The sequence below is a fragment of the Colossoma macropomum genome, unplaced genomic scaffold, assembly GCF_904425465.1.
Source record: "Colossoma macropomum unplaced genomic scaffold, Colossoma_macropomum, whole genome shotgun sequence".
Classification (NCBI taxonomy): Eukaryota; Metazoa; Chordata; class Actinopteri; order Characiformes; family Serrasalmidae; genus Colossoma; species Colossoma macropomum.
In genome coordinates, this window is record NW_023494810.1 from 18,811,171 (window position 1) to 18,832,813 (window position 21,643).

The 21,643-nt window shown below is 37.1% G+C and overlaps 1 protein-coding gene across 5 annotated transcripts in view; it reads right to left on the reverse strand.

The window, feature by feature from the left end:
- LOC118800003 (poly(rC)-binding protein 2-like) overlaps positions 1–21,643 on the reverse strand; it is a 61,271-nt gene that overhangs the window by 19,079 nt on the left and 20,549 nt on the right. For all 5 annotated transcript variants that reach the window (XM_036560153.1, XM_036560151.1, XM_036560150.1 and 2 more), the window contains 4 exons: positions 10,480–10,554; positions 9,799–9,840; positions 7,773–7,845; positions 6,508–6,563 (listed from right to left, as the gene is read on the reverse strand). In XM_036560153.1, coding sequence (XP_036416046.1) covers positions 6,508–6,563; positions 7,773–7,845; positions 9,799–9,840; positions 10,480–10,554 — 246 coding nt within the window. The remainder of the gene's footprint in view (positions 1–6,507; positions 6,564–7,772; positions 7,846–9,798; positions 9,841–10,479; positions 10,555–21,643) is intronic.

The following is a 21,643-nucleotide window of genomic DNA, read 5'->3' on the forward strand; positions in this document are numbered from 1 at the left end:
CTATGCTACAGGAAATGAGAGCAGCACCCTCCTGCGAGGGGTGGATACTGTCCTGATTCAAAAGACCAGGCTTGCGCTCAAAGGTAAAGCAATTATCTACAAATCCCGCATTATTTTCTGAGCACCACTTGGACAACCAGCAGTTCAGCGACCATAACCTGCTGTAGATTTCGGCACCACTCCAAACTGGGATGGGGCCAGAGCATATTACGGCATCAGACATTGTCTGAGCTAATTTACACAGCTCTTTAATGTTATCTTAAGTTATTTCTGACTGTCGTAGACGACTACTCTCGAATATCTACGCCTAACTTCAGGTTTCTGTAAGTAACTGTTAATGACACCCCCAAAGGAGAAGCTTACATGCTGTAAAACAGAATCATCTATAACCAAAGCTCTTTCAACATGCGTCTCAGAGGGTGTCTCACTGAGTGGGGCAGACTTGTTTGACACGTGAATGGGTGAGCACACCTAACTGTGTAATTGTCTCTGTCAAGCACGAAACTAACATACACTTCTCACAAACAAGACACAGAGCAAAGCAACAGCTTGTGGTCTGCCCTACTAATACTTACGTTGTTTCGTCAGCTGAATCGAGTCCTTTCAAGGTGTCTTTCGAATCCGATGAGCACAGAAGTGACTTCCAAAAGTCGGTGCTTGTAATTAATTGCAAGTCATATGCAACAGCTAATTGAAAATGTAAAAGCTGCAAGACACTAGCAAGATAGAGCAAATAAAGCAGCACACACTCTTGCCAGCAACTTTGAAAAACAGGAATGATGTCACAGTAATACACCGGATCGAGCTCTCCGACTGATTATGAAGCCCTTTAGGAGCTGGATTAGGGGTGTTGAAACTGTGCAGTGCTGTGGGTCGCCAGGAGCAGGATAAAGAATTGCTTTCTATGCTAGTTGTGAATTTTGTAACAGTACCTTCAAGGAAACCCATATCTTTTTTCCTGCTGCAAGGAAGATGGAAGGGACTATGGCAGAAAGATTGTCCACTATACACAGGTACAAGATCTAACATAAAACCATGGCTGGCTCTCAGAATAATTATGTTTCAATACAAAGTTTAACATATATTTACAGATGCTAAAATTCAGAGACTGTGAAGGTTAGCCAGATATCTAGTGCTAGTACTGTAAATTATTAAAGTTCACCTGTCATTTTTCTGAAACAAATTAAATTTTCTTCACCACTAAAACAGACAAGGACATACTGAGGTGCTGTTATTTGGTATGTAGAAGTGGTATGTTGTATCACCTTTTTACTCTATAGATCTGAACTACCTTACAATCCTTACAAAATACAAAAGTAGCAATCAACTTCCAAAGATAAACATGTTAGACTTGTTTCAGTGGGAAAGTGTAAGAACAGTGTTTCTGCTAAGAGGCCCTACAGAAACGATTTTGTATTTTCTAGTGCCAATAGGACACTGAAGATAAGTGGCTGAGAGCTGTCACATTCAGCATAACAATTATATTAGCCAGAAATGTAGACAAGTAATTACTAAAACTGCAAAGTTTTAAAATTAGCATCAGAGGTGTAAGTAACAAATTACACTTACTCTCGTTACTGTACTTGAGCACAGTTTTCCCTGTAACGGTACTTTTTGGAGTAGAACTAAATCATAGTACTTTTACTCCTACGTGAGTTAATTTTGATTGAAATACTTTTACTTCGCTGCTTTAATTTTCATAATGTTAGAGTAAAAATAAATTAGAGCATATCAGATCAGAAACCAGTAAGAACGACGCGCGATTTAAAAGATTCACCAATCAAAAAACAGCAGCTCCAGCAGGAAAAACACTAAAAATGTCCAGTTTAGTGGAGAAGGACAGAGAAGAACTGAACCAGCACACACGAGGAACAGACCGCATCCAAGCAGTCGTCTGTATTCATTTTCACACAAACTAAAGAAAACGGCGTCATTATTAGCGACCAAACACAAAACCTGCTGAGATCTCCGCTCTCACAACTCGACTCTGGCCTGAGGCAGCGTTAGCCAAGCTAGCTGATCTGAGCTAAACAGGTACCGTGTTTACAGGTTTCTTCTTTCTTTTATAAATCTTCCTCTCTCTGCCTTGGTGTTTGTCTTTAACTGAGGAGGCTGTGTAGCTGTTTAACCGTGAAATGCAGTAATAATGTCTGATTCTATATGAAGTGATCAGCATGATTACTAGTGAAATATATTACAGCAAAAATCAACGCTGGGTAAATTGCTGATGTTGCTGCTGATAAGCTATACATTTGTCTGCACAGTAAAAGGAGATAAAGAAAGCTCTTTTGTGTTTGCTCCTAATTAAGTCTCTAAGAAATCCTCTCTTATTTTTGATTGAGCTTTAATAGTCTGTTAATGTTGATCTCCAACATGAACAGTTCTCCAAATGTACCTAAAAAAACTTGCCTGCTGCGATCCGAGCCGCGCTGGAGCTGTGCAAATGCTCTGTTCCTACTGCACTGTAAGGCTTGAGCTGATTGGTTGAGCCCATACATGCTGTGATTGGTTTACAGTAATGTGCTTGTCATATATTTTGATTGCTAGAGTCTGTATATATGTGCATGTGTGTGTGTGTGTGTGTGTGTATATATATATATATGGGTAAAAATATCATAATCCATCATAATCATCATTTTGATCTTTAAAAAATAACATTGTTATTAAAATCTTCATGCACACAAAAACAGTAATTGTGGCATGTGCACAAGTCTGAACATCCATCCAGGAGTGAAGTCTCAGAACATAACTCATTAAACCTTAATTGACTTATTAGGACTGGCTAGGCATGTTAAGGGACTGCCTTTAGGAATTTTCAGCTGTCAACTGCAGAGTGTAATACATTTTCTGACTCTTCAAACCTCATTGTAACACTCAACAACCATGGGCTCCTCTAACCTGCAAGCTGAGCAGGGGAAGGCTATAAAAAGATATCAAATCACTTCCAGCTCGTAATTTCCACTGTCCAAAATATCATGAATAAACGGCAGTTAAGGGAAGCTGTGAAAGTCAAGTCAAGATCTAGAAGACCTAGAACACTCTCAGATGGAACTGCTTGTATGCTGGCCAGAAAAGCAAAGTAAAACCTGTTCACAAGAGTGGTAATGTGGTTCTCCTCTGCAGCATTGCACAAATGATCTGCACAGAAGAGTCTATCAGAAGAAAACTTCGCCTGTAACCTCATCACAAACATCTAAAGCATGCAAAACAGCATCTAGACAAGTCAGAGGAATTTTGGAAACAAGTGCTACGGACTGAGGTAACAAAGGAACCCTTTGGCCAGAATTATTAACACACCAAAGGTATGTTTTGAGGAAAAAAACAAAAAAAAACAAAACAAAATCAGAGCCGGATTTGACAAAATCAACAGGGTTGGATCTAATATGCTTTAAGGTTGTGCAGCAACCAGTGGCACAGGTAACATTGCGCAGGTAAATGGAAGAAAAGATTCCAAAAAATACTAGAAAATTCTGGAAGCAAATGTGGCATACTCAGTCAAGAAACTGAAGCTGAAAAGAAGCTGGTGTCTACAGCAGGACAGTGACTCAAAACATACTTCAAAATCCCCCGGGAACTACTTCAGAAATCCATGCTGAAGCTTTTAGAATGGCACTCTAGCCCCCTGACTTAAATATCATTGAAAACGTTTGGGTAGATCTTCAGTAGAGCTTGCACACGAGACAGCCCAAGAATGTTGTAGTACTAGAAGAGTTCTGCATAGAAGAGTAGGTGGAAATTCCTACATAAAGAAAAGAAAAACTTCTAGCTGTGATATGTGCCAATGGGTGTGTTACCAAGTACTGACTGAGTAAGGTGTCCAAACTTTTGCACATGCCACAACTACTATTTTGTTACTGTTCTTTTTAAGTTCATCAAATATAAAATAACTATGCCTCAACATTTTTATTATTAAAAAGTATTGTTTTTAAAAACAATTTACTTTTTTCACTCCACTAATTGGTGTGGTTTCTTTCTATATGGAGAAATCAAACCTTCAAACTTCTGTATCTGGGCTGATTGTGTCATTAACTGAGCTATCCAACTGCTACAATAATGTATTGCAATCTGTCAGAATGACAACATGTGTCAACCTAAATATAAAAACATTGCAGCGCACTGAAGAGAACTTTTGATATATGATGAGCTGACAATAAAAACACATTGATGACTTTTCTTGGACAACATCGACTTCGTCCACTAACAGTTGTAGCCCTAACCTACTACCTTTGAAACTGGGGTTCAGATATTCCTGATAAAAAGCAGTTTTTGTTAACGTATTCATCATTGATATTGTTAACTAACTGAAGTGGGGCTATTTTTGACATACTACTCATGCTGTTAAGATAAAGCAGACTTCTTTTAAGGGTGCTTTGGTCAATCAATTTATTTTATTACTGGTACAAATAACCTGAGAAATATGTAGAACATGATTAGAAAAAAAAAAATTGTTTTAGCAATGCCATCAGCACAAGTGTATTGTGTGGCTGAGAAAACATGTTTGGAAAACTGCAGGACATAGTAGAGGGCTCCTGTCAGTCATTTAACAAGACATCCCACATTAGTCCGCCCATTAAGAAAACATGGCGGACCTGTGCCAGCAGGTTCTAGTACCGTTGGGGGGGTAAGAAAGGTGCTAAAACAAGAATCAACATTAGCACTGCCTTTCAAAGGCTAAGAAAATTATTATACGCAAAGTGGAATTAGCAATGTTCCTGGACAGGTATGTAAATGCAAAACGTATAAAAAGAGCTTAACTGTTTGCATAGCCAAATTTATTCAAGTAGATAAATCTTTAGCACGCAGAGAGCCTGATAAAGTAATGCTTTGGATTCTAGATGAAGCTGAAGTTAGCTTCTTATTCAGATCTTAAATGCTGCTGTAGAGATATTTGCCTGGTAGTGACAACTTATTGAAAATCTTGTAGGAACACATTACATATAAAAACAGGACAATTTTGACTATTTTCACAGCCGCAAATCAGTATGAATTTATGAATGGCAAATGTTTATAAGCTTGTAACTTAGCTATCCCCCTGGACACAGAAGTTTAATGTCGCTCTGGCCAGGAGTTGTGGCTTTACAAAGAAGTATTTTGAGAGTGCTTGGATTGCACGATTAAATGAAAAGTCTCTCAGAGTGAGTTAAATGCAATTTTGCAACCATAATTTACCAAACATAATAAATCAATACTTTGCTCAGGGGAGAGCATTTTTTAGCTCTCTCTTGATGCTTATGTTGTTCAGCTAGGTTCTACAGTAACCTTGAGATAAACTGGGCAATAGCCATGTTATTTACTATTGTTAACGCAAGTGAAATTGCTGTTTTAGCTTTGAAAAAAGACTGCACTCAATGTGCTCTTTATTGAGTATTTTGATCTTGTCAATGCCATAGTTTTATCATCTATATCTGAAAAATGAAGTAATGCAAAACCCCTAATCATTATCTAATAGTTTGTTAATGGTTGTTAGTAATTACATAACAATAACATTCTACCATTATAATAATTAATTATTTAGTGACATACAGATGACAAATGTACAAGGTAGATGCATTTGGAGCTGCAGTGCATCGCTGGCTTTTCCAAGAGAGTAAATGTTTGGTCTCAAGATGTCTCTAGTTTTGAGGCTTTTTGTGATTCATTTGAAAGAAACCACACTCCACTCACTTGGCTTTTGGATTAGCGTCATCACAATTAACAATAATGATAAATCTTATTTGGTATCTGCTTCTTTGTCACTGATTTATCAGTTAAATGAGTTTAACCACTCAGGTCGCTGATGTTTGACCAAGTTGAAATGTGAGTTGAAATCAAACGCATCTCTTCTCTATTATTTTATGGCTCGTCTATTGTTTTTAACAGCAGCTTGTGCTCAGTGTCTAAAAAGTCAGTCATTAAAACATTATGCTGACTGTACAGTGCCAACGTGGCGCTAGAAGAGAAAGAAAGCCATCTCTGTTGATGAATTCCCTCGTTTGATCATAGAGCGTGCTTTCATCAGCAGTGAACTGAACAGGGTTTGGTTTGAAGAGGACCGAGAACCCCGGGTTTCAGCCAGACTGGTTCAGCTGTTTGCTGTCTGCATTGCGCACCCGCAGATGTCTCAGGCTGATGACATTTAATTAGCACACTACTGCAAGGTTTTTATTTGTATGTCTCCATGTTAATATTTTTATTTGTTATACATGAAAACATTTCATTCTTAGATATTTAATTATTAAATGAATCGTTTCTCCCTCCGTTTTTATGACTTACAGAGACTTTACTGGCCTGAATTACTGCCTCCCTCTGAGTACAGGCCCACAGACCACTAGAGGATGCTTTCTGGCCCACAGATTAAGAAACCCTGGTTTAGCCTACCCTCAGCAGTTTTGCGATTGGGCTGTCGCTTCAAGCCTTTACTTACCGAAAAAAAGCCTGTGTAGCACAGAATGTTTTAACTAGCTTTTCGTTTAATAGTGTCATTTTGACACCAAAAAAAAGGGACTGTTTAAAAAAAAAAGTACATACATCATTTGGAATGGTCATCTCATGGGAACCCGTCTGGTCAGAGGCATCTAGTGCAGCTGCAAGGTCAGATTAAACTCAATTAGTCACCATCAGAAAACCAAGAAAATTCCATGACAACCGTCATGGTATATTTTGTAATTTGTTTTGGTTTTTAACAGTAATATTTCATAATAACAGGCCCTTATAAGGAGCAACTTAATCATTATCTAATAGGTTGTTAATGGTTGTTAATAATTACATAACAATAACATTCTACCATTAATCATTTAGCGACATACAAATGACAAATGAAATGATAAAAGTCTAATCATTGATGGTGTTTATCAATTATTTTATTTTACATTACTATTACAATTCATAATAATATATTTAAAATATTAAGCATTTACTTGAATAAAAACATTTTCAATTCTAAAAAACTACTTTGTAATTGTATACATCATTTTTTTAAAAATTTAAGTAGTTATATCTACTTCTATATTATCTTGCTACTATGTAATGCATTCATTGTTAACAAATACCTTTTTAAAATACTAATAATCATTCATTTGATCCCTGTTTTGGATTGTGAGACTCACTTTAATGTGTTTATAAATACTATCAACAATAAAATGAATAATTACTTAAAATATGTTTTACTTATTACACTTGAACTGAATTTATTCATGAAAAGCACTTATAAAACACTGAAAACATAGAAAGTCAACAGAGGTAATCAACAAAAGATCATTAAAAAAAAAGAATGCAAAAACCCTCTTTATTCAAATGTAGTGTCCACAAATACATTATTGTAGTGGTTCCCATGCCTTTCCTGGAGTACCCCCAGGACATTTTGGTGTTAGCTCTGCTCCCAGCACACCTGATTCAACTCATCAACTAATTAGCAAGCCCTTCCTGAAGAGGGTATGTCAGAGCAGGACAACACAAAAATATGGAAGACAGGAGGTACTTCAGGACTAGGGTTAAAAACCTGCACTTTATGGAAATGTTTACCTATGCTTTACATAAAATGTTTTATGGAAAAGTCGTCTGTGCCACAAACATTTGACATACAGACAAGACAAAAAAGACTTGCATTCATGACTTTCAAAGTGAAATGAACAAAACTACAAATTAAGTGTATAAAGAGCATTAACTGTATTTTTTTTTGTTTACATCAAATACTATTTTAATGCCAGATTTATGGCAAAAAACAAACATACACAAGGCATAGTCATAATACATTATTTCATATAGAGCTAGTATCTCCTTATCATGAAGCCTACCTGTAAAACCTTTGTTGCTAGGTGTCAGCTGGAGAGGACTCTGCTGCATAGCTAGCTGGTGAAGTTTGGTAAGCTGTAGAAGTGGAAAGGCAGAGGGCAAGAAAACTGTAATCCGTGTGACAGCAACACTGCTAACTAAATGCAAAACCATATCACAAAACCGCCATTAGGACATGCAGACATTATTTTGAGCCTATGAAATTCCTGGAGGAATGGGTGAAAAATACTGCTTGCCAACCAGGACAATAAAGTTAGAACCAGAATGTCAATGGCTATCATGGTATGGATTTGTCAATGTAACAGTAGCCCATTATCGTGTCCGATCTACAAAATATGTAAAACTTCACCTTGAACTGAGAACTTTGTTTATTTATTTATTTATTTTAAATAGAATTTCTCTTACAAGCCATGGCACACTGACCCAACATTCCATTATGTCCAGCAAATATAAACATTTGTTTTTTGTCGCATACCTGTCTGTAATTGTTCTGAGAGACTAGAATGTTCTCCCCCATTCACACTGTTGGATGTTGTGTTCTCCCTCCTTCACACTGGTTTGTTTGTTAATAATTTACTGGGAAATAAGTCATAAGAACCACTGCATTGCAACATGGTTAGGTTTGCTGGTCAAGCGAGGCAACAGGCAACACATAGCCAACATAACTCCAGGATGTGAAGAACCCACCGCAAACAATGAACACCTTAATAAAATGCCCAACAGCCAGGCCCTTTATTTCTGGGAGGACAGATGACAAATATTCCAGTGACAAATGTAAAATATCTGGGCTATCATTAACTTTTTAAACTTCTTGAGACCACCGGTAGGTTCCAAAACACACTTTGTCATATTCTTCATAACTTTCATATTTCATAAGCTACATTGAAAAGGTGGGTGTCATTTGATAGCTGTATCTGTCTTCTTTTCAGTCAAATAGATGGGTAATGTAATTTTAAACCCTTATAATAGAAGAAGCTGAACTCACAATTTTTTTGTCTACTGAAAGTTGACCCATTTTTCCACAAATCTGGGCTATAAACTATCTTCAGTGAGATGCTCTGTAAAAATTATTTTTATAAAAAAATACAAAGAGCGTCTTTTTTGGCTTTCAGCAGTAAACTATAAGCATACAGCAATATGTGTATGATCATAAAACACATTTTCTGTTAATTTGAGGGTAACTTTTACAAAACAATTAATGAATAAAATAAAAAATGACATTTATTTCATGCAGTTACTGAATAATTTGCCTTACGATTTGGTTATGTAAATTCTGATGGAAAAAACAAAATATACCCTGTTGCATAAGAGGTTAAGAAACCACCTTAAGCAATGACCTTCATATTAAAAGCTTGCATTTTCTTACTGTAACGGCCAGAAACAACGTTGCCCAGACAGACCGGTTTACAATCTACTCCACACTGACCAGGCCATGTTTGGAATATGGTATGTTTTTGTGGGTTGTTCAAAGAAACAAGAGTTTGTTTTAGAACGTGTCCAGAAAAAAAAAGCAATCAATATTATGGTAAAATCTAATTCTGCTCTAGTCCTTCCGACAGCAGTCAAGATGAAAAAAGCTGCTGTAAAACTTATACATGACATGTCTGCTTTCAGTCATCCTTTGAATGACTAATGCCCACAGAAAAGACAAACAAGTCTGGCAAGGGCCCCAAGAATCAAAATCAACTGACATGCATTGCTGCAAAAACTAACAGACTGAGAAACAGAACAGTGACAAGAGATATTAGGTTTTTTAACATCAACTGTGAATATTTATTATTTATATGTATTACAGCTGGGGCTATATAGTATTTTAGTTCTTAGTTTAGTACATCCAGTTTTTCTGTTTACATTTAAATTTCGGTTATATGTAATGGACAGTTAACTGCTTATCGTGTACTCTTCTGCTCAATTCTGTATTTAACTGTGATGTAGACTGAAATAAATAAATGTAACTTTATGTGCAAATAATAAGGCGACCTGGCATGTGGTTAGGTAGGGGCAAACAGAGCCTTTAAGACCACTTACATCAGGTTGGGGGATCACATGCTGTCCTTGAATGGCATATGCCTGTAATCAGAAAACAGTGTTCAAGAACATTCTGCACATTTAACTTACAATAGAGTAACACAGGACTTATTAGCTAAAAAAAATATGAACAAACACAAAAACAGTCCCCTCTAAACAAGTGCTACATACCAGACTATGTCTAAGCATTGACATCATTGATTTGAAGGCAATGTTTATGCTGTGTCAGCACACATTGTCATACCTTTAGTGTGAAGACAGAGCCTAGTTGGGCAAACCACCCATGTAGATTTTTTGTGTACTGTGTTGTTTTCTTTTGTCTATACTTATTTCTACCAAAGATGGAACCAAAAGCTGCAGAAGTCTCTCAAATTACAATGTAATGTTTTTAGCTTCAGTACACCTCATTCAAATAATCATCTAATTTTTAGACCCTTCATGAGTTGAATTATTTGGGTTAGGAGCAAGAATTTTATTTGTCAGAAACAAGCTCTACTGAGATACTGGTTTAGTTTTGCAATGAGCAAGCTAAACACGACTGTTAGAAAAATTCCTGTTTAAGGCATGTGGAACAAAAGACCTCAAAAAGTCAATTCAACCACCTCTGGCACTGAACTATTTAAGCACTTTTAAAATGGCATCGGCATGTAGTGGACAGATGTGTTAAACTACTGCAACTACCTGTCCTCCAGCGAAGATCACAGGGGAACCAGATGGCTTGGGCCTGTATGGGATGGTCACACCTTTTGGAGGAGACTACAGAGAAATGGTGCCTTTGAAGTATTGGAACAGTTAAACATAAGTAATAAACATAAGTGCTTCTCATGTCCAACCTCTGTGAAGCTGGCCCCCATGTGGTCAGAAATGGAATAAAAATACTATTATTTGTTTGTGCTGCGTTTGTGCTGGCAGCGTTTTTAAGAAATTAAACATTATATTTTATTACCTGTGACGTGACTTAGCCCCCATCAACATGTAAATCACACAAAAATGGTCTCATTTTTTGTGCTACGTTTGTGCTGTCTAAAGCAACATTTGTGCTATTTTAATTCTCAAATTATAAAGCCACAGTGTTTCAATGAGTGACGTCACTCAGCCCCCCATAAACGTCCAGATCATGCCAAAATGCTCTCATTTGTTTGTGCTGGTTTGTGGCCTGAAAAGAAATATTTGTTCTGTTGTATTTATAGGCTAAAAAATAATATTAGAAAACATTTTCTTGAAAATGTCTAATTCTATTTCTTTTAAACCTTTTTCCAGAATCAGAATGATGTTTTTATATGTTAATAACAAACAATACAGATGTGCTATTATGCTATGGTTTTAACTTTTCTCACATTACATTTTTGACAAAGAAGCACAACAAAAGACAAGTAAAGCTTTCAATGAAAAAAACACTAGATTTCAAAAATAAGCTTTATAAATGTTCCAGACTAGATTATTTTATTATTTATTAGATATTAAAGGTAGTTTTTTAATATTTAATATTTCTTTCTTTTAAGATTTAACATTCTAGCTCAGTTCAGTCATCCAGATGGGCAAACTTAAATTACTTAAAATTACTTTAAGTACAGCTTAGAAATTTTGTATGGTTATAAAAAATTAAATTAAAGTGTAATCTTTATTTGATTTCTTTTTTTTTCCATGGAAATCCTCTGAGCCTGGTTATGTCATAGTTGGTTGGCATGGAATCAAAAGGGAATATCCACAAAAATTACAGAGCTGTTTTTAGGATGAAGCCCACATTGGTTGGTGTTAAAATCTATTGTGTTCTTGGTGATCGCAGTAAACTTTTCAATGATATCTGGTGAGCATTTTACACAAATTAACACCAGCACACGATACACTGAAAGCATTAACATTTGTATTCCTTAAAATACGTGCAATCTCACAAAAACCCTTGAATCGTTTTGAAAATGGTTTTTGAACAGCAAACAATTTTTAATCATTAGTTTTAGTCAGCTCTTGACTTCTACTCAATGCAATTTTGAAGTTGAATAATTAAAGCTGAAAAAGCCAGAAAACTCTGTTGGGGACATTACCTTCTCAGGAGGCAAAAGTGCGTTTCTCAGATCTTCAGCATCAATCAGTGTCACTTGTGTGGTAAATGATGTCATTGCATGTGACGAAAACTGTTTATCCAATAACTTAATTTAAAGAGTACAAATATTTCTTTAAGCAGCACAAACAAACATAAATGCAGCACAAACAAATGAAACTGTTTTGATGGGATCTGGACCTTGATGGGGGGCTGAGTGACATCTCTTATGATAAGCCTATAACTGGATAAATACAACAGTACAAATATTCCTTTAAGACCACAAACCAGCACAAATGCAGCACAAACGAATAAGACCATTTTGGACGGATTTAGACGTTGATGGGGGAGTTACATCACTTATGATTTTTGTTTATCATTATTATTATTTTTATTTTATTATTTATTTATTTTAATAGCCTATAACTTGATTAATACAAGTGCACAAACGTAGCATAAATGAATGAGACCATTTTGGTGCGATCTGGACGTTGATAGGGGCTGAGTGACGTCACTTGCTGAAACATTACGGCTTTATAACTTGAGAATTAAAACAGCACAAACATTTCTTCTAACAGCACACACGTAGCACAAAGAAATGAGACCATTGTTGTGCGATTAAGACGTTGATCCGGCCTGTGTGATGTCACAGGTAATAAAATATAATGTTTAATTTCCTCCATTTGTCAGCACAAATGATTATTTCTACAGCCCAAACCAGCACAAATGCAGCACAAACGAATAGTAGTATTTTTATTCCATTTCTGACCACATGGAGGGCCAGCTTCACGGAAGTTCATGTTCAAAGCACTCTGGATTATGAAAATCAGAACATGTGCAAAAAGCTGAATTACAAATTGCTGGCTTTTTTTTTTTTTAGCATTCCACTTGAATCTGAAAATGATTTGTGTAGCAGTACACTTATTTGTAAGATATTCTCAATTTTCTCTCATTTTTCCATAGCAATATGACCATGATGACTTCTGGTTAAGACAGATAGTTTAATACAGTTTCATTTGTGAACCTTGTCTTCACAAAGCATTGATTTGATGTGCTTCACTAGAAAGAAACATCTTGTGCAAATGTATTTGAATTGAAACATGCTCGCCAAAAAGCAGTCGAGTGTTTAGTTTTGAGAAACTGTTCCTGAGTGTTCCAAAATCAGTTAAGCACTTGCCAGATTCATGACATGACTGAAGCAACCTAGCAAATCCTGACCACTGTCCCTGCACTGATAGTGCTGCATTTGTTGTGCCTCATAAATTTGAGAAGGGTCTGGCTGCAGACCTCCAGCAAGAGGCCCAGCTCCAGTAGAAAAATCTGGTGATGTCATGTGGGGTCTCTCACAAGTTACGTTCATTTTTAAAGCTCCTCGGCGTTATTGTTGTTTACAGCAGTAGCTTATCACTAACTAATGCACACTTACAGGTAGATTAGTGTACTTACTGTTTTTTTATGTTCTACTCTATCAATGGATAAATCTAAAGTATAAGTAAGTAACAAGCTAGTAGTTAAAGACGTTTTCTTCCAAAAAAACTCATGAAAAATGTTTTTTGTAATTCTTTAAGTATGAAGTAATATAAAAGGGCTACAGAAAGTTGTTACATTCATGTTCTTTTTCCCCTTAACACATTCTTACTTATCCACCCACCCAACAACCTACCCTTGCCCACCCACCAAGCATTAAAGAGGTAGGGTAGAGAGGTTTTAATAAAGAAGAAAGGGCAATCACATATACAAAGTCTGTAGACGTAAAGATAAGTATTACTGCTGACAAAAAAAAAAAAAAAATTAATACAGAACACAGAAGTACACATAACTATCGAGATGTATTTAAAATGCCAAAACAAAAAAGGAAAAGAAAGCCCAAGTATGAAAACACAGCTGTTTGTCTTTTGAGCATAAATCTCATTTTCTCCAGATACAGGAAGCGGGCTTCTTCTTTTAAGAAGGAGGGGATGACCATTTCCGCTGGATGAAAATAAGACATCTAGCTAAAACAGTGCAGAATGCAAGAACTTCAGATTGTGAAGCAGACAAAGAAGTATTCTTAAGAGTTAGACCGAATAGAGCAACTGAGTGGCAAGATTCAATGTTTATATCTAATTTAAAAAAAAAACAAACACAGACTGCCAAAAGAGAGTTAGGGCACATATGACTCAAGGTGGCTGGGGCTTGATGACATCCATCACAAAGTGGACCCAGGTTGGGGTTTATTTTAGCAAGTTTTACTTTTGTCCAGTAGAGTCAATGAACCAATTTTAACCGGATCAAGTTGTGTTTAGCACATGTTGAAGAGCTATGAATGCAAAGTATAATCTTTCCCCACTCTTTGCCATCAAATTTTAATTGTAAATCATGTTCTTGCTGTTCTTTAGTAAGGTCAAATCAGAAGGGGCTAAAGAAAATATCAAGTTAAATATTTTTGAAATAATTCTTTTGGTATTAACTTCAATCGCAAGATACACTATATTGCCAAAAGTATTCGCTCGTCTGCCTTCACACGCATATGAACTTGAGTGACATCCCATTCTTAAACCATAGGGTTTAATATGATGTCGGCCCACCCTTTGCAGCTATAACAGCTTCAACTCTTCTGGGAAGGCTTTCTACAAGGTTTAGGAGTGTGTTTATGGGAATTTTTTACCATTCGTCCAGAAGCGCATTTGTGAGGTCAGACACTGATGTTAGAAAAGAAGGCCTGGCTTGCAGTCTTTGCTCTAATTCATCCCCAAGGTGTTCTATTGGGTTGAGGTCAGGACTCTTGTGCAGGCCAGTCATGTTCTTCTACACCAAACTCACTCATCCATGTCTTTATGGACCTTGCTTTGTGCACTGGTGCGCAGTCATGTTGGAACAGGAAGGGGCCATCCCCAAACTGTTCCCACAAAGTTGTGAGAATGAAATTGTCCAGAATCTCTTGGTATGCTGAAGGATTAAGAGTTCCTTTCACTGGAACTAAGAGGCCGAGCCCAACTCCTGAAAAACAACCCCACACCATAATCCCCCCTCCACCAAACGTTACACTTGCTCTAGAGACCAGTGGCGGCGTGCTTTACACCACTGCATTCGATGCTTTGCATTGCGCTTGGTGATGTAAGGGTTGGATGCAGCTGCTCTGCCATGGAAACCTATTCCATGAAGCTCTCTATGCACTGTTCTTGAGCTAATCTGAAGGCCACAAGAAGTTTGGAGGTCTGTAGCGATTGACTCAGCAGAAAGTTGGCGACCTCTGCGCACCATGCGCCTCAGCATCCGCTGACCCCGCTCTGTCATTTTACGTGGCCTACCACTTCGTGGCTGAGTTGCTCTCGTTCCCAATCGCTTCCACTTTGTTATAATACCACTGACAGTTGACTGTGGAATATTTAGTAGCGAGGAAATTTCACGACTGGACTTGTTGCACGGTACCACGCTGGAATTCACTGAGCTCCTGAGAGCGACCCATTCTTTCACAAATGTTTGTAGAAGCAGCATGCCTAGGTGCTTGGTTTCATAAACCTGTGGCCATGGAAGTAATTGGAACACCTGAATTTAGGGGTGGGAATCTTTAGGCACCTCACGATTCGACTCGATTACGATTCAGAGGGCTGCGATGCGATTATAAAACAATTATCGATGCATCTTTTTTCTCTATACAGGATTTCTATCTTCCTACTGTCTGAGGACTTGGTAGTTTTAAAGCAAAGTATTTGTAATGATCCATAATGTAAATGCATTATGGATCATTACAAATACTTTGCTTTAAATATTTAAAATATCTTTTATTAATAAATCAAATGGAAATGATGTGACAAGTGAACTAGAAGGCTGTCATTCAGAGACGCTGCTGCCACTCATCTGCGATAAAATGCGCTGTTACCCTGAAATAAAATCCAGTGGTAATGGGTGTCCACGCAGCACGTTACAGCCATCCTTCCCGTTTTCTTTAATGATTTTATAACTTCGGTTTTGGTTTCGTTGTAGAGAGTGTGTGCGTGTGGGGGGAGGTTATTTTCGAGACTGGACGCTGAATCTCGGCTCCAAAGTGCGCAGCATAGCGCGAAAGCCCTGGTTCTCAACGACTGAGAACAGACAGCAGGCACCGAAGTCTGGCCTCGCCAGTAGCAAATGGAAAAACTGAGATTAAGATGAACATTTGGAGGTTAAATCTGCAACGAGATACTGTCTTTCTCTAAAAAGTTGCGAAAATGAACTCGCTTCTCTTTCGAATTTTCCCGTTCCACCTTAAACGGTGCAGCAGTTACATTTGGTGCCTAAGGCAGAATTTAAGGTGGAACGGAAAAATTAGAACGAGAAGCTGGCGAATGAGAAGCGACTTCAGCCTCGTAAAACAGCCAGATGCTGAGACATTTTACAAGAAACTCTTCTAGTTTTGAAGAAAAGTTTTCTGGTGGAGATGGAAGGAAAGCGGCTATAGCTACAGCTTAAAGCAGAGCAAAGCAAAACGAGAGTGCAGATTATATTTTTAGCCCATACTAGGACATTATCACATACTGAGACACACTGGACATAAAATGTTGTGGCTCCCAAGGTGGTTTGACTTTGCTGAAAGGCAAAATGGCTCTTCTTAATATTTGGGCTGTGACTCCTGATCTAACCTGGCTTTTAACGCAGAGGTTGCCAGTCAGATTTCTCACTCATCCTGTTGTGTTTTTGTTATGTGCCGCCAGAGACTGTACTTACCCACTTCCAGTTCTGCTTTTTGCGTTCTGTCAACATTACGTTCTAAATTAAATATTTAGATAAATCGATTTTTGACATTTATGAATGGATTCAGAATCGTTCATGTCCGCATCGCGATGCAGCTAAGAATCGAGTTTTTCCCGCACCCCTACCTGAATTCAATTCAAATTTAGACGGGTGAGTGAATACTTTTGGCAATATAGTGTATTTCAAGGGGAGTTTTAGAAGGAATAATCTGGAAATCCGAAAAAGCGTTTCTAATGTTATTCTCTATCTGTAAGTACCTTAAAAAGTGGGTATTAAGCAAAAGCAAATCTTAGTGTGAGCTGTGATAAAGTGGGAAAGACACCATCTGCATACACATCTTTAATCAACCTAATACCAGCCTTATGCCAGATGAAGAAGGCAGAATCTAACAGAGATGGGGGAAGTAAGGGATTAGCTACAAGCTGAGCATAGACTGTAGGCCAAAATGCATCTTAAACTGATACTAAATATGCAAAGAGTTGTTTAGAATAGGGTTAGTAATAGGACTGCTGGGCCTTGATGCCAGTGGAGAACAAAGGCCATCAAAGAGATATTTCTGGAGGAGCAGGGACCCAATCACTAAGCCCATAGTGGCCCTTGCACCGAAATAAAATGCTATAAATATCTGCCGCCCAGTAATTAAACAAAAAAATTGGGGATACGCATCATCTGCATATGAAGAGACTTTACGTTCAAGGCGACTCCAGCTGTATGAATAGCAATGGCCTGGTATAACATAGCTATAACAAAAATTTGTTTTTTTTGTAAAAGGTGGTTTATCTGCAAATTAAAGTGGCACTGTTGGAGAGAACAATGCTTCCATATGAGCAAGATTTGATTTTAGTCAATTCTTTTGTCTAGAAAAAAAAAAGAGAGTTTCAAGAGTTTGTCTACAAAGACTATTAGAAATGCATTTTTTTAGAAGAACGATCTAGGGTGGGGTCCAAAGCACAGCTACGGTCACCTCCCATTATAAAGTAATGAGTGTTTAAGTCAGGGAGGAGATACTGATGAAACCAGGGTCATCCTGGTTAGGTACATAAATATTACTGTATAATATACTACACAATATAACTAGGGCTAAAGGTGTAGAGCATGGGTGATCTATAAGGATAACGTATCACCAAGCTAGGTATGCCTGAATGAAAGAAAATCGGAATAAAACGACTGCCTCACCCACTTTCTGCAAATGTTTATGTTCTGAAGGACACAAATAAGTCTCTTGTAGGAAGGCAATGTGTCAACGTAGTGCCTCAAGGTGAAAAAAAAAAAATCTTATTTCTTTTAAGAATAGACTTTAACCTCATTCCACAACATTCCAGCTAACAAAATGAACTAAACCAGTAGTGGCAGTAGACATCGCATGAAAAATAAGTGAAATAGGCTTGAAATATAGTCAGAAACCACAGTGAATCTAGCAGAATCACTTCTTAGAAAAAAGAAGTTTTAAAAAAAAAAAAAAAAAAACATACAGTCAGCAGTATACACATGTAAGTGGAACACAACATAGAAGAAACCTATACCTCTCAGAAGAGACAGAGCAACATGTCCGTGTGTCTCCCTTGTCAATAGTAACTTTCTCACTATGGAGAGAGAACCGTGACCTAGTAAAATTAGCAAAAAATAAAGAAGTGAATTAACACTGTCAACCGACACAGATCTTTTAATAAAGCAGACACATAAAGAACATCAACATAGCAAAATATCTGCTGTGAGTCAGATGAAAGAGTTCAGCAGCTAATTAGGGTATGACGTTAGAAACAGCTTTATAGTCATGCATCAACAGTTCCACATCATGTGGAGACCTCAGATGAAATTTTCAACGTGGGCAGTAATGTAGTTCTCAAAAACGAGGGTGCAACGACGGCGGAGTTGAACTTGTGTGTGGTTCACCCAAAGGAAAAGACAAGACGAACTGGATACTGCATAAGAAATTTGAGGCCAGCTTCATGTAGACTGGATCAAATCAGTTTGAACTTGTTTCGGCATCTGCGGAGATCAGCAGAGAGATAAATACCTTAGAGTTCAGCCAGACAGCCGGAGGATCTTCTCTTAAGCGAAAATCAAACAAAGCAATCTAGCATAGGCCTTTTTCACCAGAAACAGAAGTGCATAAACACTGGGTAAAACAAGTTCCACTTTTGCCTTTTGGACAGTTACTAAACTCAGAAATACCGGCGTCTGTATTACTTCAGCTCACCACAGAAAGGTGTGTCACTTTATCTTTGTCATAGTGGCCAAGACTGAAATTCGAGGATGTGTCCAGAATTGTCAGAGAACACCAAACACACAACAATGTGGGAGTCCAGGCTAAATTAAGGGTTATATGATTCGTGGAAAAATTCCTTCACAGCTAGAGTACGATAATGTCAGCTAACATCTATAGAGTGATAAATCGATACGTAGGTAAAAATAACTATAACCAAATTGCTAGATCAGCCATATTAGCTGGCGATGTTGAAACAGCTCGCTTACAATAAACTAGTTAGAGCGGCAAAAATCTAAACACATGCATATTCTGGCAGACGGCACGCTGGGTCCTCAGGGTCCGTAGCGCCACTGTAGACGGTTTCTTGTTTGCATTTATAAGCACTCACCTGGTTTCCTAATACATTTAATCTGCAATGTGAAACTGTAAAATACTAAAAAGTTGCAAGGCTGAAGTCAGCTTCTTGTTCGAATTTTCCAACATTTTACGTTTTTTACTCCTGAACCATGGGGGCTACACTCAAAATTCTCGCTTCTACATAATTTGCTTTATTCTGTACAAACACTCCACTGCATATTTTTAGCTCCGCCCCCAAATGTATCATCATAATTGGCAAAATATGTGACATCTACATTTTTCTACTAGTCTGAGGTTTTTCAGGATATCAAAACAATATTGGTCTCAAAATGTCCAGGGGAGTCTGGAGATCAAGAATTATCAAAACAATTGAATATTCATAAACAATATGGCTGCCACATGCCAATTAAGCCCCTCTGGGTTTGGCTTAATTCACATAAATGGCTACAGATCAAGATTGCTTTGGCCAATTCACATCAAACTTATCAGTCCAATATCCCACATGATTCTGTGGAAGCCCACCAATATTAATGCCAATTACTCAATAGGGGGCGCTATAACAACCAAAAATCTGTTTCTCAGCAACCGCTTGGCCAATTGAGCAGAAACTTTGCATGCTATATCCATGGCCTAATATTTACAAGATCTACTAAGGACAACTGAATCATTGGCCAAATATGGCCGCCATTGGCCAATAAGCTTTCAACAGGCATTTGGAAGGCTTAGCATTGGCCAATCGTTACAAAAATTATATCATGTGTCCACATAGTCAATCTCTAATAGCCTATAAAGTTTGACTTCAATTGGCCATGAGGTGGTGCTATACAGCATAAACAAGAATAGGTCCTATAAATTTTATCATATATCAAAATAAATCAATACATATCATTGCTTACACTGAGAATGACATTTTATCAAACACAAGTCTTTTAAAAATAATCAATCAACGTTTGATCAATGTTTGAAAATTGAGCTTTTCGAACTAGGATTTTAAGACAATTGTTTCAATTTTGGTCTTAAAACGATCTGTGGAGCCCGTAGGTAAATAATTGTCAAGGTTTTATTGATTTTATTGCAAAGAACAGCCATAAGACACCAATGAATCTGTTCGGCCTAGCCTTTTCTTACTTAGGGGGCTACAGATTTAGTTTTTAGATTGTGATAAATCTTGGTAAACTTGTATACTAATAATTTATGAGGAGAAATGCAAAGTTTCATTTAAATTGATTGTCATAAGCCCCTACAATACTTAATCTAGTGTGTAATTATTAAAATGTCATTATATTGTTCTATGAATGAAATAAAGAAAAGATAGCGATTTCAAATTACACATCTCATTAACATCCAAAACATTGCAATTATATGTATGTTCCAAAATTGCACAGGAAATGTGGAAAATTGACTTAAACCCAGGTTGGCCACACAATTAATAACGGTAATATTTTTTCTGCCCAGCAGAGGGAGCATCAGCATTAAATGCAAATGATGACTTTAAACATACTTATGGTCGTAGTCTTTGCAACATCTACCTTGCGGCAAAGGAACTTTCTGAATTTTATGTATTCCACTGAGCCAAGCAATTTTGCTTATACAAGTCTAAACTATTAAAAAACTATTATTTTTCTGTAAATCATCAGAGTTTGAAAACTGATGTTTTCATACTGCTTGCTGAAATGTTTTTGCAACGTCTCAAACTTGGTCTCTAAACAACCGTCAAAGTCTCAAGATCAATAATTATTTAAAAAATCTTGCCTTTTAAGCACAATATTATTGCAAGTTATGGATCAGTCAGTGCGGTCCAACCTATTCGGAAACAAGGGACCACAAATTTGTCAGTTATGCTCTGATTGTGACCATAATTGATATATACTTTGACAATAATCAGCTGAGGAAACGTATGAGATTTGGCTTGAATTGGCTTATGTTGGCTCTTACAATGCTCAATGTACTGCCAACAATCCAAAATGTAATTATTCCTGTCTAAGATTAAAATAAAGACATGACTATTGTTTCAAATTACGCATCTTAATAAGAATTAACACTTTACAAATATGTGTAGGTTGCCTAACTGTATCATATAATTTGATTATATGATTATAATCATATAATTTGATTTAAACAAATTTTAATTAGTGCAAAAGGTGTTTTATATTTCTCTGGCCACTAGAGGGAGCCAAATCAGTAACTGCAAATGTCAATGTTGAACTAATTAATAAAAAATATACAATTAGTGGAAAGCTTTACTGTATGTCGTTAGGTCAAGACCATTTCTGTATTTTATGCTTTCCACCGTGCCTGACAATTTGCAAATACAAGTCTTTTAAAAAACTCTACTGTTTTTCTATTTTTCTTGCATTGTCTCAAATTTGGTTTCAAAACAACTGTTGAAGTCTCAAGATTAATAATCAGCAACAGTTTTTCTCTGGCCACCAGAGGGAGCCAAATCAGTAACTGCACGTCAGTGTTGACATATACATGGAAAGCTTTACTCTATGTCTTTAAGCGAAGAGCATTTCTGAATGTTATGT